At 35.6% G+C, this 22,002-nt stretch overlaps 1 protein-coding gene across 11 annotated transcripts in view; it reads right to left on the minus strand.

The window, feature by feature from the left end:
• The window catches only part of CCDC88A (coiled-coil domain containing 88A), an 83,530-nt gene that overhangs the window by 7,898 nt on the left and 53,630 nt on the right, over positions 1-22,002 (minus strand). For 4 of the 11 annotated variants that reach the window (XM_049799711.1, XM_049799713.1, XM_049799712.1 and 1 more), the window contains 14 exons: positions 21,810-21,971; positions 18,682-18,959; positions 18,329-18,472; positions 17,122-17,308; positions 16,605-16,750; positions 15,880-15,972; positions 15,476-15,690; positions 9,638-9,721; positions 8,397-8,600; positions 8,030-8,101; positions 7,404-7,490; positions 6,973-7,053; positions 5,237-5,502; positions 1,579-3,552 (listed from right to left, as the gene is read on the minus strand). In XM_049799711.1, coding sequence (XP_049655668.1) covers positions 2,530-3,552; positions 5,237-5,502; positions 6,973-7,053; positions 7,404-7,490; positions 8,030-8,101; positions 8,397-8,600; positions 9,638-9,721; positions 15,476-15,690; positions 15,880-15,972; positions 16,605-16,750; positions 17,122-17,308; positions 18,329-18,472; positions 18,682-18,959; positions 21,810-21,971 — 3,042 coding nt within the window. In that variant the 3' untranslated portion in view covers positions 1,579-2,529. Of the gene's footprint in view, positions 1-1,578; positions 3,553-5,236; positions 5,503-6,972; positions 7,054-7,403; positions 7,491-8,029; positions 8,102-8,396; positions 8,601-9,637; positions 9,722-15,475; positions 15,691-15,879; positions 15,973-16,604; positions 16,751-17,121; positions 17,309-18,328; positions 18,473-18,681; positions 18,960-21,809; positions 21,972-22,002 lie in introns of those variants that run through there. The other 7 variants (XM_049799718.1, XM_049799714.1, XM_049799719.1 and 4 more) reach the window with 7 other exon arrangements.

Below are 22,002 nucleotides of genomic sequence, written 5' to 3' on the forward strand. Positions count from 1 at the left end.
CAGTGGCTGGAAAAAAAATGTATAAAATGTATTTTGTTGCCTGGATAGCAAGCTTTAGCTTCACTCTAAAGGGGTAACCTTTAAAATTTCTCTTTAGACCTTGGCCTTGCTCATGATTCCAATCGGGGTTTAGTGGTCATGCTGGAGAGTTCGTAATGTATCTGGAGACAATACCGGTATTTTTTGTAGCTATGACAGTCTAAAGACCTAATCAAGACAAAGCTGGCAAACGAGATAATAGCATCCCTGAAAGCTTATCTGATTTCTTGAACAATAGCATCTGATCTAAATAGAAGATACTACCTCTAGCTATGAACCTTGTTCTGATCATAACAAGCAGCCTCACTGCAAGACACAGGCTTGCAATCAGTTAAGAAAAACACAGATACTGGTAGAACAGTATGAGTTTATAGTAAGTACTCTCAGAGCTAAGAAGATTTTCTCTAGAATTTCTTAACTTGCAAAATGTATTATGCACGTGTCGCTTCAGGTAACAGCACTGTTCATCTCAAAGCCAATTCAAACACATCTATAGATTAATAGAAATCAAGTCAAATGACATGACCCAGGATCAGAACAATGATCTTGCTGTGTGAGAGTAAATGTATGCAAAATTAAGATTGTACTTCAGATTTGGATTTGCTTTTTTTTTTTTTTTTAATGGTGAGATAATTCTAGAGTGAATACAGCAGTAACTAACAACATGCTGTGAACAACACTGAAGAAAAGCAAGAAATTTATCAGCCCAATAATAATGGATGCCTGCAGATGTGTTAAAGGATGCTGCTTTACGTTTTGAAACAGTAATTTTACCCTCCATAGAATGTCTTTGAAACATCCAATCCTCTCCTCCCATTCCTTTTCCCCACCTTGAAATGTAGCTGGAACTCTGGAAAGGGCTATCTCTGCATTTTATCACCAATTCTCCTGTATGAAATGGAGACCTTATAGACTAACATATGGGATGTCTGCTGGTTTTCCTTGAGGAACTGGGTATTTGCAGCACTTCTACCCTTCCTTAGTTAAACACTAAGGAATTAAAGGTCAACCCACACAGCAGTACCATAACCGCCACAAAACTGCTGGCAAAATAAATTAAACTGTAAAAATCATAATATGACAACTCATTATTTTTAATAGTTATTTTCAATTTTAAATATTTTTTCCTCTAGATATATTTTCATTCAGTTTTTTTATAGCGTATGTAATTTTGGCCTACAATAACTGTCAGTAACTATTTCCTCTTGCAATAAAGTGCTACTGTCTAAAGCCTCATGTAATTGTAGTTTAAGTATGACACGATTTTAAACTCTGTTTGTATTTACAATTAAGAAGCTTCAAGCAATTGCAAAGACAGTAGCATATTAAGAAATTACTTTTCAACATTTCTCTTCAGCTGGTCATCTGGGATTTAATGAGTTATTAGCTTAAGCATTCTTATACTCCTAAGATTCTGCAAGCAAACTTGTTATTTTTTCTTTTATTTAACTGTGTTAATTTAACAGTTTTCCTGTTATTTTGTTACACATCTTATTTACTATTATATTAGTGTTACTTCTGTTAGGAAGAAAAAATGAATTTCCACCATAATCAACACAGGTTTTTATTACCATACATCACAAGGAGTCTCATATAACTCTGTTATTTGACTCCTAATAAAACCGTACACTTCACCACATTTGTACACCAGACGTGGAAAGACAAAGCATACAAAAGGGAAAAGGTGGAAAGGGTCATTTTTTCATTACAAGTGCTGCATATCATGTGACTATTTATTATTTCTTCATAAGAATTATAATTTCTATTTAGGATTATGAATGGTCTTTGTATTTATTAATGTTCAAATATTTTAGTAAGTATGATCAGTAATTCATATTTATTGTGCAAGCTAGAGGCACTGAATTATTGGGCTATAACCTGTTCCTTGTGCAAAGTGCCAGGACATGGCATAAATGAAAGGGGTAAGACACTGAAATCTCTCTAAATGGTTTTTTTTCATTAGTATCTCCCTTTTGAAAGAAGGGGGGGGGGGGGGGGGGGCAGGGAGGGGAGTATTTTTACTCCAAATACATAACCAATGTGTTACTGATACATCTGAAAGCACAAGCACAACTGGAAAGTACTGTCTTTATACCGGAAAGTATGTTGTTCACTGTGCCATTTTTGGCAATGCAGCATGCCATTGGTTTAACATGCATTCAGTAACATACAGGAAAAAACCAAAATATTTGTAATGTGCAAGAAATAAAAATATAGCTTGTATTATGAAGACTTTTAAAGGCATGCAAAATATATACAGTGCAATTAATGTTTCATGCAAACTTTGGTGAGGTTACAATTTTACATTCAAACATGCTAGAGTACAAAACTGAGCCCTATGCCATTGTTCTTAGAAAACAACGACCCACAGGTCTAACAAGAAATTATTTTTTCATTGTAGTGAAATTTTCTCTGAATCCAGTGGACATTGAGAAGAACACCTATATGTCATAATAGACTATATATATATTTAGTAATACAACTTCCTTATCACACACAACCATACTCATACCACACAGTTTTATTATCTTCAGAAACCAGTAGCAGGGATTCAGCCTCACTAGTGTTTACACAGGTGGTAGGAACAAATTCATTAGTTAGAACCGACCATAGGTCAGTCTGATCAGATTTCTGATTAGCAGAAGGCTGTTCTTGGTTTTTTGGTACTGATCTAAATGCTGACAGATTTGCCTGATCAGTTGTTTTTGATGTAGACCTTTGAGGCAAGCCACTTATATTACTAACTAATTCAGTGTTAAGGGACAAAAATGGCTGAGCCACAGTAAATGATCCTGTGCTGTCATTACTAGATATACTGACTTTATCATCAAACACACCTGTGCTTAGCAAAGTTCTCTCACAAAAATTTGACCTTTCCATCCTTGAAGTCTTAGGCACATCAGAGTTACATCCTAAATTACATGGTTTAACTGTATTAGCTATATCGCTTTGTGGAACACAATCTACTCTGTAAGCCACACAGTGAAAAAAATTAGAGGATAACTGGTGTGCTGAGTACTCACTAGAGGTTGATGGAACACTTCTGTCAGCGGTAGATGGAGCTGGATCAACTGATACAGGTTGCCTACTGTCCTTAGACAAAAAATCATGAATGCTTGTCCTTCGAGTAGTTCCTTCTGCTGTAGAAATCACGCTGCTTGCGCGAGGTAAGGTAGCATAAGGATTGCAATCTCTTGATTGTCGCTGTGATACAGTTGCTTGTATCTTTTCTTTAACTGATTTGGCCTTTCCTTGAGCGCCTGATGTAAATTTTATAGGGGAGCTAGTGAAGTAGGTATCTTCAGTTTTACGAAGGCTAGGCCTTACAAGCTGTTCTGGTTTAACGGATCGTCCATCTGAGAAATCAACTGTATTTTTTACACTTAATGATCTCACAATACCACAACCGGCAGACTGCTGTTTTCTCAGCTTTTCCTTTCCTGTCAGCTCCACAGATTCAGATAAGCTTTTCATGACTTCATCTAAAAGATTCTCTTCACTCATAGATTTCATCTGTCAAAAAAATGAAATATCTTATAAATTTACGAATTGCAATTTTGACATTTCTTAAGCAATCTTTCTGGACATTAATAAAAAAAATCTTAAAAGTTTTTTGTTTGGTTTTTTTTAAATTTCTCAGATCTAAAAGTGGTATTACACATTTACCGTACATACTCATGACTCTTCTGTACAGCTTACAAGTACTTTGAAAACTAGGTGTCAGACAGATCACAACTATCTGAAGTTAGTTCCTGTAATGCTGATTAATTCAACAAATCAGACAATCAAAACTTCATCTTCTCACTCACTTGCTCTCTGCCACTGCTCATTAACACTTCCTAAGTAATTTCATATGGATGATTATTTTAACTTGCACTGATCATCTGGATAAGCTTAAATTAAAATGAAATGCTTTAGTTCTTTATACACTCAAACAGTAAAGACAAAAATCTCAGAAAGTAATACAAAGCAGCTAACTTTAAGGCACCCTTGGTGCCTAAATCTGGACCGCACAGTTCCTGATTTTTTCTTTTTGGAGAAAAGACTTCAGAGCTAGAAAAAAAAGTTTAGGTGAATACTATTCAAAGACTCAGTGGAGAAAGACTTCAGCCTTTTTCAAAATGGTAAAAGAGACAATTTGGAAAGAATAAAGCTAGGAGCATTAAGGAAATGCTCTGGCAGAAGGTTTGAAAGAGACCTCTTGAATACCCTTCCAACCTGAATGATTCTGTGACGCTATGAAAGGGATTCTGTGATTCATGAACAGCAGTGGACTAGACTTGATGACTCAGGTGGTTTCTTTTATTTCTATTGCCAGAAAAGTGTTGTCTAATACTTAAAAAACAAAAATCCTTGTCAGAGAGACCAGAGGTGAGATATAATTTTAAGTATCTAACAAAAACCCTGGAAATTTAGTCCAGACTAAAGTCACAGAGAACCCCCAATCAATTCAGCTGTGAATGTATATTTTTCAATTTCAATTGTGTCATTAAAAATAGATGGAGTCTGATCCTTACTCTTGATAGACCTAGTCACAGTAACTGGCTTGCTTTATCCTAGAGCACTTCCAGGTTTCGGACAGATCTACTCAAGAACTAATGATGAAGAAATTGGAATACTAGCAGAGACAAGGTGATTTGGGGCTTTTAACAAACTGCCACTGATTTACAGAAACATTCTCTTTGTCTTACTCCTCTCAGATTTGCGTGAGCTCCAAGGTAATTTTTTTTTGCTCAGTAGAGTTAAAAAGACTAAACTGAAGCAGACGAGTCTCTCCTCAGGTAATGAAGTAAAGCGTCTTCCTTCCTGTTGATGTAAAACAGATCTAACAACAGCTCCTACTGAATACAAGAGCTGAACTGGAAGAAGAAAAGTAAACCTACTTTGAGTTCATGGCCTTCTATTTGAACTCTGATAAGCGTACCATGCATCAGTACACTGGACAACTTTGTGCAGTAGAGATCAACTTCCTTACCTAATTCAGTAACCCAGAAAGGGTCAAGCTGCGAAATTCCAAATGATTTTGTGTGTAATACAGCAAGACTAGTTTATCAGGATACAGTCCACACTACTGCTTAATGCAGGTGTAACCAATATCTCCATAAAGTTTTAAAGCAATTCTACTCACTATAAGTCTTCTATTAATTCTGTGCCCATATATGGGATAATACGTAGTTAAAATGTTTTTAAAACTAACCTCGCTTGAGGTACTCTTGTTGCTTTCTTCTAAAAACTGTTGCAGGGTAACAACTTCACTTCCAGGAGAACCGGTTTTGATCTGTTTTCCATGACTATCCAGTGTTTCAGGCGTTCTTTGCTGAAGCACAGGACTAGACCTTGTATGACCTTTCAAATACTGAATAGGACTGCTGCCGCTGCTAGACCAAGCCTCATGTTCATGTAGCAGACTAAATTCTCCGCTGCTGTGACTTTGAGGCCTGCTTTGACTGTTAACTGCACCTGCTTTTGGGGTAAATGGTATTAAGTATTTCCATAAGAAAAATGTATGAAAGCTGTTAAACAGTATAACCTTATTCAAATCTGGAACATTATCAGATTCAGTTAACAATAATTCTATTTAAAATACTAAAAAATCCCACTGTCCTTTTTTATTCAAATCAAATATATTAATACAATTATACTCCCCTGACTTACCTCTTAAAGCTCTTTAAACGTGACATGATTTTTTTGAAAAAAAACCAAACACCACCCCCACCCCCCCCAGATGGGCCTCCATCTACATAATACTATACTCCAAGAGGCTAAAGATATGCCTCCACTCTTGTTCAGCATCACTGTGAGGCACACACTCTAATATACTATTAATGAGTTTTATATTAAATGAAATACAAAGGACACAATTGAAAGAAAATATTTTCTTCAACATAGTTCTTCAACAAGAACTATTCAGGAATGCTGCTTCTCCAACAGTTTCTGCCATTACTTCTAGTTTATTACAACTGTGAGCTGAAGGAAGCATATAGCATTAAATGCAAAATAAATTCCACAACACCAATTCTTTTTATTTTTCAATAATTGTGAATTGATTGAAAAATACTGATTAATAATCAAGTATTTCCTACTTCAAGTTACTCCTAAGAAATGAACTTATGTTTAAAGAAAGATAAATTGTTTACAGCAGAAATTTCTAATACTGTATGGAAACTGGGGCAAGGACTACCTCAAAGAATCTTTTATAGAAGGGATTAATGAAACAGACAGAAAATAAACTAATAAAAATCTTAAGCTAGCATTCATCTCTGAATTTCCAAACAAAGACATACTGTTTAAAAAATGCAAGCCATGAATATTAAATGAAGTCTTGAGTTGGCAGCGTTCTAGTCTAGTATGTACAATGATGTCCCACTAGAACGGCCATTATAAACAAAAATATATTAAGGCTGATAATATAAGAAATTTAGAAAATATTGTTAAAACCAAGAATGTTACTCATCTTTTAAAAATAAAATATAAAAGTTTACAGGATGGTATTACATATGCCATTTTCTCCGGTTTGTGCTGTACACTATACAGCTTTACAGCAGCAGTGCACACATAGTAGGATGCTAGGAGAAAAAAACGGAGCAACTTCTCTGCTTAAAAATAAGTGATTTTAAAGTAATTTGGGGGGAAATTTTATTTTGTAACGTTGTTACTTGGGTTAGGTTTGGTTTAAAATAGTTTGAAACTTATATACTAATATCACCCTTCTAATATTTATTAAAAATGTAAGTTCTATTAATACCTGTATCCTTTCCTAATTTGGGGTATGAAGGCTATAAAATGCTTAAAGAAAAACATGCTGTGGTGTGTTGTGGGAATTTTTCTGGGTTTTTTTGTTTGGTTTTTGTTTTGTTGGTTTTTTTTTATCCTATATAGATGATCTTAGAGAAATGAAAATGAAGCATGTATGTAAATTCACCTACAGCATACCTTTGACTTCATGGATTGAAGCATTGTTATTGCTATTGCTAGTGGATGTTCTGCCACTATCAAGGCTGGCTGGTCTGGAAGCTAAATGGAAAATTAGGAGACACCATGATGAACAAAGTTTTAGCAGATGACACGGTACCTTTACATTCTGATCACAGAATGCTCAGAGGCAGGAATCATGCACTAGTTCACAGGCTGAGCATGCCCATTTGTCAACAAAGTGGTTTCTTACAGATCAGAAAGCGAAGGGATTTCCAGGCAGTCCAAGAGGACACTTTAGAAAAGGGCACTACAGGAATAGTAAGGTACAAGGGAGAGGAAGAGAGAAATAGTGTACATTTAGAATTGAAACTGATTGGTTAGTGGGAAACCAGGATTTTACAGATGAAAGGATGGGCATGCAGAAAGCTGCTCGTGATTAGGTCACTTACAACAGATTTGACAAGGAACCTTGCACATTGTTGAAATGCCACGAACAGGAGGAGCAAGAGCATCTGCACAGATAATGTCCTGTACTCCTATCCAATACAAGGGAAATGCAGTTATCTTCAAAAATGTTTGTTGCTCATACTAATTGTAAGTGTTTTTACTGGAGTTAAAACTTCACTTCTAAATAATCTGTTATAGCTTTCACTTCATAGCTTTGCTTGAAGAAACATGTAATGATTTTATAAGATACAGTACCTGACAAATTTAGGTTTTGCTGAACAATAAACATTGTAAAATCAGGCCAGATTTAGATTTAGTTCTTTTAGGATTAACATTATAACTTCTTTTATTTTACTATTAACACCAAATAAATTCTTAAAAGGGAAAATGTTTTGATCCTGTTCAGATGCACTTCATAGATACTTTCTATTAGATATATAGAACATCTATCTGATATAGTAGTTAAGAAAGAAAAGAATAATCTGAAGAGATGATATTATACATTCAAGAGATACGCATTCACAGAAAGCATGCTCACTTGTAACAATGCCATTCACTTTTTTTTGCAAACTTCATTAACATTCACATAATATATCCTTAATTCATTTAATTAAAGTTTACATCTTACCATGAACTCTTGATCCTGTACTAGAATCATCACTAATACCTTGTGGGCTTACATCTTCAAAGGATGTAGTATCTGTACCCAGAGACATAAAAGAAGATGTAAAATAAAATAAAATGAAAAGATTATTAAAGTATTTATCATCTGTAAAATACACTAAAAAAAATTTTCAAACCAATCCATTTTTACTTAGGTAACATTCTGTAGGAAAAATAAGGCAGTTATTAAACCTATTCAGTATCTTAGCACTGCAACTCAATTATTAAGGTTGCTTTTTTCTGTAAAACTTAAAATGTAAGTAAAACCAATATTTACATGAAATTGTTGTTACACATAGTCACATCACGGTGCAAAAAGCTTCTACCTATACCTTTATTATTTAGCAACTGCTTGGATCTGAAGCCTGTAGAAGAGTTGACAGTTGCAAAGTTGATGGCTGTAGTAGAGAAGGCCATAGCTCCCAATTCTTTCCTCCTTTTACCCGTAGATATATCATCAGGACCCTCCAGATGCTCAGAACTACCTGTCCATTGTCCTCCTGCTAGGACCATGGACTGCACCAGGTCATTCATGGCTGGGATGCAAATGAAAGCAAATGATCAGCATGGTCAATGTATTTGCTTCTGTTCTTATTTTGTATTGCAAAGTGTTTGACAGTTTTCTAAGCATTGAAGCGTATTGAATACTGGAAGATATAAACACAAGATTATCCATGTTATGACATGCAATCAGCTCAATGAATGTGAAGTGTTATAAGTCGGAGACTTCCTTCAGTTCAGTATGGTTCTTAAAACTAATTTTATTAGGTATAATCGCCATGCTTGTGCTGCAGTGATATGTAATATATATGTTAGAAGCTTTGATATACTGTTTGCAATGATAAAATGGAATGAATAAGGATAAAATGGGCAAAAGTGCTAATACAACATAATGTCAACAATGATATGGGATCCTTGCATAGTGCAGGTTACTGCAGGGATACTCTATTTTACATAATAACACATAAAAGGATCTGAAAAAGATGACATCTGATGATATCCACCTTTACTTCACAAAACTAGAGAAAATTGTCCACCCCTCGTTAAAAAATAAAATAAAATAAATCAATACAACATTTTGGCAACAACAACTGATGAATACTTGGAGAGTGACAGACCACCATACAGCCTTGCACTATTTTCTACACTTTCTTTAAACAAAAAATTACAGTGATTTCTTAACAAAAGGCTTATGAAATGTGTAATTTGGAACTATTTAGGTTAAGACAGTGCACTGTAAATTTATATACACAGAGACATGTGTATATAGACAACTATATATACAAATATATGCAATCACAATGCACTGAATATATATTTATGTATGTGCATGTGCTTGTGCATGTAAATATGTGTGTGGGGGTGTGTGCACATGTGCACATATATAAAGTATTCAGTGCCAAGGTTAAAAAAAAAAAAGAAAAAAAGCTCCAGCTCCTTGTATTGTAGCAGGACTTGCACATTGCAAAATAGGAGGAAAAATACAGCGCAGTCCAGGGAGAGGTTAGTGAAAAATTAGTAATGGAAGCCAGTGTAGCCATTTAAAAGAAGCTGAACTGTCATAAAGTCTTACACATGGAGCGACGGTAGAAGGCCTTCATTTTGTCTTTTTCCTTCGGTCTGTTCCTCAAAAAGGGCAGTCTTTTCAGTGCAACCACTTTTATGTCATAGCATGAGGAAAAACGGAAACAGGGAAATGAAAGAAAAAAAGGGAGAAGAACAGATGGAAGTTAAATGTTGAAACTAAGGACAGAAATGAATGTCTGAGTTTAAGCTATGTATGCTATGCTAAAAACTATCATTATCATGCTTCTGTGTGATAATGAAATATGAAAACTACACTGAAATATGAAAACTACACTATGAAAATTTTAATATATTCAGAAATGCACCGAAAATAACGGTGAAGAGTGTAATACAGTTTGAAAGTTCTAACTGCCAAGCTCTTGAAAAAATAAATATAACTTCTTTGCAGATGATTACAGAAATTGATGATTATATAGTTTTTACTGTGAAAAATAACATTTCTTGAACATAAAGAAAAACATGAAGCAAAAAAAGCTTATAATGAAAGCAACTCTAAGTACAACTTCTACTTTAAAATGTGTTCACATCATTACTTTTAGATTAATAACTTTGGTAATGTTTTACCCTGCATCGCTAGTAGGACACAATCTATTATCAGTCTTCATTTGTTACATTTTGGTCATCTGCTGTCTTGTAGAAAAATTACATGACCCTTAAGTTCAATCTACTGTTTGTGTGCAATGATTTTAATATTTTACTGAAATAATGCACTATATATTCAAATATTCAAATCTGTAATAAGAAAAATAAAATCAAGATTTATTGGCTGGAATGGTATACACCAATTTTTTTAGCTGAAAAAATACCAAAGATTAAAAAAATCATAGCAAAACAATATCCAAATGTGAGCGTTGCTGTAACATTTTGGAAGGGCCAAGGGAAAATTGAGATACGTACTAGCAGGAGATGGAGTTAAAATTACAAATAGTATTGAAAGATGGATGAGGGGGAAATCACAAATTAATCTTGTCCTTAGATTCAGCTATTCTGCATTAGTAACTGATTACTGGCAGACACCTGCATTTTGAAGCATCAGATAAATGTCAGCTGACTGCCAAGCGTACAGGAGCCACATGCAAACAACTGGCATGTAGAGATCCAGAAAGAAATGCATAAAAAGTTCTTATTTATGCAGATATGAAAGCAGTGTAGTCCAGTCTATCAGCCCAAGATCTGCTTATTTTATCTCTCTGAAGTCACTTTGGGACACGTGCTTTGTCATTTGCCTTCGTTTTCTGCTCAACCAGCAGCTTGTTATACAGCAGTTTCTATTTTATACAGCACTGCATATATACACATGCATTTACAAGTGCACATGAACTACATTGCAAGAGGAATAAATCTCCCTCTCCATCATACTATTCTGTGTTTGCACTTTGAGTAAGAAGTTTACAATGCAATACATTTTACAGCTTCCAACAAATGCATGATTGGCACAGCCACAAGTGGCCAAAATAAAGACATAAGTTTTCACAGTTGCAGAGTATAACCCTATCTTGACTGGAGAGGGACAGCAAACACCCTCCTATGTCAGGTCCTTATGATGTGGGGTGGGGATGAACAGGGAGAAAAGAAAGGTGTATGTGCTACCTATATAAGTTAGGAGTACACTAAATACAATTTCACCTTTGAATTTTTCACTATGTAGGTATACAGGTATTTTTTATTATGTACATATACTTGTAGGTACTTCAAAATAACCATTTGTTTGGGTTTTTTTCAGATCAATAAAGCATTAATCCTCTTGTAGATCCTGAGAAAATAAGCCAAAACCAACATAAGCATAGATGTTGACTGGCTCAAAAAAGGGGAGAGGCTGCTAAACCTCCCATAAAGGAGACATGCATGTTGTCTACCTAATTTATATGTAAGTACATAGATTTTTTAATAGCTCCCTGCCAAAGGAATATGAGGCACAGCGTGAGACATTTTCTAACAGCTGACTACTCAGTTTTAGCTCTAATGCCATCAAACCAAAGAAGTAATTCTGTTCTATTTCTACTTTTTGTCATCATGGTGAAACATGATTCTTTTGTAACTTCTATAATCCCTCATAGACGAGATAACTGATCCCTCTATAATCCTTTATGACAAGATAACTGATCCCTCTTAATTAAAAACACCCACTCTAATCTTATTAAAAAGTAACCAGAGGATGTTCAAGAATCACTAGAGTCATCTGTGATTCTTGTTCATTAATACAGATCACCTCCAAAAGGACTGATTTATGGCTCTCAGCAACTGTACCAAACAGAAAACTCCACTGCAACTACTGATGTCTTGGAAATCATACATCAAAACCTGTCCTTTGGTAAAATGCAACCTCCTTGAGAGGAGGAATTATGTAATTCATTTCTGCATAGAATACAACTAAAGAAATGTCCTGCAAAAAAAATACTGGAATGGCAGAGCTACAGCAGAAACAAACAGGACACCACAAAGTTTAGCTTAGGCAGCTTTAGCTCTTTAAACCTTCATTCCAACAGACCTTAAAAACGGGATGGCAAGAGGACTATTTCGGTCTTAGTAATCACCTACTCAAAGAACTCTAGTTATAATTCATTAACTTTTCTTTCCCTTTTCAGTATTCTATGAACATGTTCTTGCTTTCTGAACTGAGAGTGAATGATAAGTATTGCAGAATTCCTCCATTGATCAGGAATCTCCCATTTTGTAATCCTCCTACTGTTTGCCAGAAATACTCTGGGGAATTCTGTATGGATAGTATTAAAATCCTCAAATTGTTTTGTTCATGCACACAGGAAAATGTTAGGCAGACATCTTTTAAATGTTTTGGTAATAGAAAATGGAGCCCAATACACTACTTTTACTTCTATGATATGATGTGTCTGCTACTGGTACTACTATTTAAAGATGACAGGCTTACTTAGTAGCCTTAATTCCCTGGGACATTGTTAATAATCTGAAATGGCTAAAGTGGAAGCTAGCAGAAGTATCTGTTTTTCTCCACAGAAAAAAAAAAATCCACTTGCCTGCCTTGGGTTTTCTATGCAAAAGCTCAGAATGGTATTCCATCCCACCTGAGATGAAAGGCTCCACACAAAGTAGATGTCAGATCTGTGGTACTCACCTGATTCACACACTGAGTACAGATATGAAAAGCAAAGATGAAACTCTGCAGTCAAAGGAGCACACAGTATCCACACTGCCTGCAGGATATAACTTATGCTGCATACAGTAACAGCCATACAGGCACCCCCTCCTTTCCAGAGGGCCTCTGGAATCAGACAAGGGCTTCAAGCACTCTGTGAGCCCTCAGGTGCCGTCTTCTCTGCAGAACAGGGTAACCTGATTTTTGCGCCACAATCACCTATCTTTGTAAGAGAACAGGTCTCTTGAAAATATTTGTGTGAGAAAGCATCCTGTATTAGGAAAACAGACTCCATCACCACCTTCAAAAAAAGAAAATCTACAGATTTCACATAGCAAATTATTTATCAGTAGTAGTAGCAGCAGGATAATTAATTTTGGAATCAGTATCTCCTCTCACTTCCTCTGACAGGGGATATGGGATAGGAAACCTATACATCTCAAAGATGACTATGTCAGATACTCTGTCCTCTAGCTTTTGAGACCACCACTGATTTGTGCCAGTGACTGCAATTTGGGGAACGTAAGCTGTCTCCTCTTGCCTCTGAAGGACACACAGGACATTTTACCTCAGCAGGTCCCTCTGGAGCCATCTCCATTCCCAGACGCAGGAGATCAGGGTGTAACAGAACTTGTCTCTTCCCATACCAAAAACTGCCTCCAACCAGTGTGGAAAGCTACAATACCTGAGCATTTGCATAGACAAGCAGCAACTCACAGGTTTTCTCTTTCTTGTAGCTTCTTTCAGTGGAAGCCACTACTGCTAAGCCACTTCTTACAGAAAAGAAAGGAGCCACAGTATCTTGATATTTAGAATTTACAGTCATTCTAAAAGCAGAAGAAAGAGACTGCAAAACGTGCACCATTATCAGTACTTCTCATACTGAGATATTCTCTTAACTTTGTCAGACACAAACTGTCTCAGTAAGATTGCCAGCATTGAATTGGCATATAATTCATCCAAATTCTATCAAAACCTGTGGTTTCCAGGGCAACATGTGTAATGGAGGAAGGTTACGATCCAGAATTAGATCAGTCCTTCCAGTTTGTGGATAAATACACTGGGATTAAAGGGAACATGAACAAGGTCCATGGAGTAGAAAATTAATGAGGTCTGAACAACTTCAAACCTCTTTTGAGGATCAGCCACTGTAACTTCAACCATGGCTCCACCAGGAGGGTAACTTCACACTACAAGGTCGCAAGTATCATGCAAAGAAAATTGTCACATAAGAGTCCTTCCAGACCTTGGCATCATTGACTCAGATGCAGATGGTCTGAACCAAAGCATGCACATTCTTGATTGAAACTAACACACTTGCAAATACAGCCACTATAGCTTCAGTCACTCCTGAATTCCACAAGACTTATAGTTTATATGTAAAACCAACAGCTGCTTTGTTTAAAATTCAAAAATACCCATTCTGAACCTTCACAGACCCTTACACTGAAAAACGCCATGCTTTCCAAATTGACAAGTTAACAACAGAATTGATAAAATGTACCCTTAAACTTATTATTTTCTTCGGTTATTAAAAAAATACTCACAAATCTGATTTTAAGTTTCCCTGAAATAGTGTTTTTGGATGTTTTTAACTTTGACTAAGCTTCTGCAGTAAGTACAGAAGGAAAAAAATAGATCACAATGGCTTTAATCATTTCTAACACAGCAACTTCATAGCTGGCACAAACCCCAGAATATTGGTCTGCTGTCTTTTGAAACCCAAGACACCAGATTTTAAAAAAGTATTGCAAAGATCTGAAGTGAATGTTAATACACGTGTATTGTGATGCTTTTACATGCACAGCCAAAATGCTTTTGGTGCATAATTATGAAATAGAATCATTATAACCTGATAACTTGGCTGTAATATTATCTCTCAAGCTGTGAGAAACTGGGCAGTTTATGATTCATGCCAAAAGTAGATAACAAAAAATATAGATAATAAATGTACGTGTTGCACAGAATCTGGCCTTTTATACTGTGGGCATCCTAATATGATGGCCATCAGGCTCTTTCAAGGTTAGCAAATTGTGTCTGGAACATTCTTATTCTATCCACATCTCTGTAATGCTCCTCATTCTCTCCCTCAGCTACTTAACTCTAATCTTTAGGATCAGTAACAATTCATATCTTTTTAACAGGTTATGTCTCTTCATTAACTCTTCCTATTGCATATTCAAGTAGTATCAAAATTCTTCACTGTTCATTTTGTGAGATTCTAGAGGAACAACTTCAGACAGACAGAAGATCTTTTTAGCAACTAAAGGATGTTAGCACTGGCACAGCTTGGAAAACACTTCCAAGACAAGGGGAAGGATTCATGCTGGGACAAGAGGGAGAAACAAAAAAGGGGACTAGTGGTGGCATCTGACATTCTACCCAAAATTCTGCTCACCTGGCCCAGTAATAGTTCGGGCTTTATCCTACCCAAGCACTGTAAATGTATTTTAATGCTTACATTTAGAGGTACAGGAATGCTAAAAGTTAGTTCCTGCCCAAACGCTAAAGGAGTCTGCACGAAGTCAGTATAAATCTCTCATTAATAAATTAGTTCAGGCTTCGTTCCTGAAGATTTAAAAAATTATCTTTAAAAATCCTCCAAAACACATAGCCTTTTCCAGCACCTCTTAATTTTTAATCATTAATCATATTTAAAAAAAACATTTAGCCAAGAATTGTTAAAAGAAAAAAATGTTTTGCAGTACTCACTACTACTCTTTTTGGTCCCCAGGGTCTGGCCATCTTCAAGAGAGTTTGAGCCCACAGAGGAACTATCCTGACTGTCCTGGTGGGGCAGCTGAAGAAATCCTTCACTGGATTCTGAACGGGTAGGTGTAAGGGTCACAGACTTCAAACGTTCTCGATTAACATCCTTCTTAGATTTTATCAACTTCCTCATTTTCAGAGTAATCCAGTTGCCCCTTCTGTTATCAATAATACAGTACATTTATAATACATTACTTATGCCTTCAGACTTTTCTTAATTTGCATGCAAGAACACAGACATGATTCTGCTCCCCTGAAATTTAATGAAATATTGATTTTCAGCTAGAACAGAATAGGTATGTCATGTTTTAGATTTGTGTTTATTTTTATATCATGTTCATCAGTACCTTCTTGGCGGAGATGGTTCATAAAATTTATACTGATCCATTATCTTCTCCTCCAATTTCTCCTTCTGTCGCCTTAATTCATTTAGCTTGTCACTGTAAACAGAAATTAATGATAATGTATGCCTCAAAAATGTATGTAAAACGTGTGAGTAGCACGTTCCTTTGGATATCTGTTATCTGAAAGTTGTCACTTTTCATAAGGATTTCTTATATAAGACTTGTTTCTTACTGAAAAATCAAGAAAGATAAACAGCAAACAAGCAGTCTTAAACGTTTCATGTTATAAAATTGAAAAAAATTCCACTTGCCTTTATTACACAACAGAATTTTCCCCCTTTTTTAGTAACAATAAAGTGCATATAGGCTCTAACAGAATCACTTCGACAAGCACATTTTCTCTTCTCTCAAATTCACTAAAAAAGTTTACAGCTTACAAACAAATCTAGGAACTTTGCTTGTAATAGAATGAGGAATAAGTAACATTTGTATTCCTCATTTGCATCATCAGTAATGAACACGGTTGCACTGATCCTTTAGAACTAAAAATATAATGTTCATATTTTATCTACTTTTCATATATAATTTAAATTTTTATTTTAAAAAGAGAAACATTTCAGAAATAGCACACATGTTAATTTCTATATAGAACGGAAGATTTTTTTAAAAAATACAGGTATAAGTCTAACTGCACTAATCACAGTAATTTCATTGTTTTAAAAACTCACATGTACTGCCTTTGCTCTACATGGAAGAGATCTTTGCTTTCCATATTCTGCTCAAGTAATGTTCTATTCTGTAGCATTAATGTCTGAATTTGATCTAGTAGATGTCTGTTTTCCTCCTCCAGATTTCCTTTAAGCTGGCTAAGCAGCTGTTAAAATATACAAAACAGTACATGCATATAGATGTGAGCATATTTTACACACAGATAATGAGATTAGCAAGACAATTAAGGGCTACAAAGGATTCTGATAGTCAAATCAAACACAAAACTTAACTAAATCATGACTCAACTGATAAAAGCCTCCTTGATGCTTTAAATAACTTAAAACAGTTTACGTAACACGAGCCAATTTTTGTATTGCCTGTACAACAGGCAAATTAATTTGTCTTCAGACCTACTTCATTATCTATAAACCAAATGACTAATTCTCAAGCACTTCATATGATTTTATGAATCTAAAAATTCACTTATATATTACAATTATACCAGTCACAAAAAATAGCGTAATTCTCACATACCTCACACTGATTATTTAGTTTTGTTGATGTAATATCCAGTTGTTGGTACTGTTCTTTGAGTTTAGAAAACTCAGCTTCTAATCGTGTTTGTTCTAGTTTGGAATTGTTCAGTAATGTTTTCAAATTCTTATGATCAGTTTGGAGAACTTCATTCTCTCTCAAGAGCTGACTGTATGTATGAGTAAGCCTGGAATTAAAAGATACCATAAAAGAATACATGCAGATAGAAGTAAACGTATTCATTACCCACATTCCCTCTGAAACATGAAATTTTAAAGGCTCTATACTACTCCATAGAATACGCATAAGAATTTCTTACTATCACATAATGTAGGTAAGTCATGTCAGTCTAATTTTCCTAGGTATGCGTTCTGCCTTTAAGCCAAACACTCTGGGTTCTCTGTATGTTTAGAAATAAAGCAGGATTTCTAAATGTGGATGTTGCAACTAGTTTTAGGATGCCACTTTTCAAAATACAAGAATCTTAGAAAACAGCTAGAATTTCTTGCCAACACAAACCAGTAAGTAAATAGGAACGGTCCAAACTTTGGCAATCATGGAGGTGGCATGTATTGATTCCTGGGCTCCCTTTGTCCCTACTGGGCCCTGCCATGTCCTTTTCTAAAAACAACCTCCAGTTCCTACTAATTCTCCTCACACAACACCAAAGGTAGGAGGCATTTAATTGTGAGCCTCTTTGCCAGACGAACAAATCTTAATGGCTCTTCTTAAAGGGGGAAGTATCATGCTATGTAAATACTACTATTAAACCCAACTGCTTAGAGCAATCTACACCTCAGCTGCAGGGGTCAAGCAGAGCTTCACCACCCACTGCATTTCTACTGCTAGCATTAACCTCAGTTATCTTGCTCCTTAAGCAACTCATGCAGAGTGGCTTGCTGCCTCTACAGCTCACAACCATACTGCACAGCGTTTCGCCTGGCATTCCTCAAGATGCTATGTGGAATTCAGTATCCTCAGGATATAATAACTCTTTGTTGTGTTGGTTCCCCCCACTCCCCGCTGAGTTTTTCTAAAATGACTGTGCCACAGACCAACAGAGTGGAGTTGCTTTAAGGTATGGATCATAAGTGTCGTGAATTGCAGCATCAGGTATTAAGAAATGTGAGAGCATACAACACTTGTTTAGACTGTACTGGCAAGCACTCAGAGCTCCACTAACACACATATCAGACTTCTGCTTTACCTTTCATTTTCATCACGAAGTTTTTTATACTCTGCTGCTACAGTTTCATGTTTTTCATTTTGCTGCAGCATTTTCTCCTGTTCTATCTTGAGTACTTTCTCCAATTCTTCCAGCTGCACTTTCTGTTTCAGCAACTGATTGTACCTGCAAACAAAAAATCACATTTAAGTTTCTTTTTTTGGAATAAAAGAAAATATGGAAATTTTTTTAAAAAGGTGATCTTTCAAAGTTTTAAGATCTTAATGTTAAATATTTTAGTAATACTAATTTTATTCATACTAGTTATACAGCATTTTTTGCTTTTTGCTCAGGAATTGCAGACTCTAATTTCACTCATGCATATTAGTATTTACCTATCTTCCAAGTCCTTATGCTCCACCTCCAGATTTTTGTGTGCAGATTTAAGACTTCCATGTTTAGCAATCAGAGATTCATACTCAGAAGCTTGGCGTTCATGCAGGTGTTCCAGCTTTTCATGATCTTTCAGAAGTGAATCATACAATGATTTCAGATCCTCACGTTCCTTGAGCACACATTCGTTTTCATTTTCTAAAGCAGACTGCTGGATCAACAGCTGTGCATTCTGATTCATAAGAGATGTGCTTTGAGAATTAAGGGTGGAATTTTCAACCTGCAGTCATAAACATTTGACAAGAGTTGCAAATTAATTTCATAGTCTAGATTGTCTTGTCTGTCTCCTCCTATTGAAAGACTTCTTGAGTAGCATCTCAGCAACCTTCTAGTTGTTCAATTACCTGACAACCTTTAATGGGAATACTTTTTTCTTGTATCCCAGTAGGCAATTCCAATTCAGAATATTCCAAGAATATTTTTATAGCAGTATTGCAAGAAAGCCCTTAAGCATATGCTTGAAATGACACAGGGGAGAGGGGGAGGAATCGAATTATTTACCTTCAAATATCTGTTAAAAGTGCTATCTAGATGACAGGCATATTTTCCTCTTGGCATTAACAGCTCTAGCATCAAAATTATCTTGGAGAAATGGATCACTAGTGATCCTCATATCACATAAGCCAAATCTGTGACATGACTAAAATGAAAGGAACTTCCATATTGGCATAGATTATTGTTTTTTTAAAAAATCTTTATTGTACAGAATCTCTACTGTCACCGTAAAACCCTTATTGAACCCACATATCCTTTACAATGAGACTGCAAACAGTAGCATCTATTTAACAGAGAGAAAGGGAAATAAAATGATAGCACCTGGAAAGAACTGCCCATATTCTGTTTTACTGAGGAACTGCCATTCAAGGTTCTCTTCCAGCAACAGTAATGTCAGTTGATCACTTTATGTACATGTTGTGAGATCTGGTGGGAAGTACTCTTCTTGCAGAAGAGTGTGATTTCTCCAATAATTATGTCAAACAGTATTAATGTCTATAAATACACTAAAGCCTTTTACATTAGGCAGATTTTAAAGAGAGAACAACAACAACAACTTTACTTTGTGGGCCTCTGGAAAGATTAACCTAGTCCTTGGATATCTTAAAGAACTGATGATACCTAATGTGCTTGTTGTCTGACCTGTATTAGGCTAGTTTCTCCTTCCTATTCAAGAGATGAAAACCAAAAAATACTGAGGCTTCCAATACCCTCAGGTATCTATTAAGGGAAAAAACCAACCAAACAAAAAAAACCCACCAAAACAAAAAAACCTATCACTCCAGTGCATGCTGTTACTAAGGAACAAATCCCTTTCTGTTGGCATTGCAGCATTCTTTGTTACAGATGAGAAAGCTGAACCTTTCACTGGAAATGAAGTAATGTCTGAAGGCAAGTGTATGCTGTGAAACTTCCCAGGCTGAATTCTGAACTTGATTTAGTTCAGCATTCCCAGTTATCCTTTAGGACATCGTTTCTCTTCTATTTCAACTACTGTTGTAGTAGAATTACATTTGCCCAAGAACAGTGTTGACATAGTCCATGTAGACCAGCCTAGTTTGCACTTCAGATTTAACTAATCACTCTTATTTTCATGAACATATTTCACCTTTCATTTTGGTTTAGAGTTGATTGTAGAGTTGTCTTGCAACTCGCCTGAAGCTATGAGCAAAACAGCTGAATTCTCAAGGAAGGATAACTCCTCCCTTTCTCAGTCTGTTGGGTATAAAATTATTTAGTCATTCCTGGCAACAAAAATTACATTGCTTGGTGAGGTTCACCGCCAAAAAAAAAAAAAAAAAAAAAATTAAAGGCAGAAAACACTTCCTCCTCCCAATTCACTGTCTCGATTTCAAATATCTACAGTTAATTCACTCTCCATGTTTATCAGATAGGAAAGGCCTGTGCTGTTGTGCAATTCATGAGGCAAAAAAGGAACTACATAGATATTCCTGTTTTTTTGACAAATGGTATTACAAAACACTCAAAGACTTCTGAATCCCAGAAATACAGTCTCATCTGTTTAAAATGGTATATTTCCATGCCCACATCCACTAAATTTTAATGACTAGATGAGATACAGTGTGTGCACAAATGTTCTGTTCATAGGCTTGCCAGCCACAAAGGGGAGTACTGTGCACTAATTAGATTTCAATGTGGTAGATAGAAAGTGCATCTGTGGTACAACTGTCTTCTGCTTTCCAGAAAGAGACAGGATGATAACTTGAGGCATTCACAAAATGCATTATTTGTTTACACATTTAAAGACTCCTTCACTCTTTGACTTCCTTCCATCCTCTGTCATTTCTGACACTGTTTATATTTCTGAATTGTGGACTTTGTATTTCCTCTTTAGTTTTGATTCTTAGAGCTCCCAAAAGCATTAGATCCATTAACAAGAATATTTCATTTATCAGAGAAAAAAAAGAGAGATGTATTTAATAACCTTTAAAGTATGAACAACGCCATCTGAATTTTGGCCATAAGAACTGGAAGATTCTGTGTGCAACCATTTTTATGATTTCCATGGTCACACGTTACCTTTTTAGCCTCTGCATCGGAATTCAATCTTCACATATTCTTGTAGTTTTCAAAGGGTTTTTTTTCAAGTCTTCTGTACTTACCAACATCTTGATTTTCCTCTTAAGTATGGCTTTTACTTTTTTTTAAAAAAACTCTATTTATAAAAATAGACAAAATACTAAATTTATTAGAGTCTCTTTGGACACACTATTTCCCTGACCTAATTTAGAAGTAAAAAAAGAAATTAAAAAAAACCCAACCTTATCTTAGAAGACCGGATAAGACAATCTACTCCTAAGTATAAAGTCAAGAGTTTAAACTGCACCAACATGAAGGATTAAAACCAACTTCTAGAAATGTTATTATTGATCAGCAAACACAAAAATTATTTGGCTGCTCTTAGTGCAGATTATTCGCACATTACTTTCTTTTCCATGTCTGTACCAGAAGCGAAAAGTGACCTATAATATGTTATGGCCATTAACCTTAAAGCTTTCATTTGAAAAAACTTTGAATTAATTTTGTTTCTGAAAGTAGAATAGGAAAATACTACCTGCAGCTTGGCATTTTGAGTTTGTAGAGTTGTATTTTGTTCCTGTAGAGAAACAGTCTGCCTCTGAAGTGCAAGAATCTGAGCCTGCAGATTGCTGTTCTGTGTCTCAAGTTGCTTTAATTGTGTCTTCAGTGCTTGCTTCTCTGCCTGCAGTGTCGCATTCTTTGAACATTAATAATAAAATAAAATAAAA

This window comes from Accipiter gentilis, chromosome 5 (assembly GCF_929443795.1).
Source record: "Accipiter gentilis chromosome 5, bAccGen1.1, whole genome shotgun sequence".
NCBI classification, from domain to species: domain Eukaryota; kingdom Metazoa; phylum Chordata; class Aves; order Accipitriformes; family Accipitridae; genus Astur; species Astur gentilis.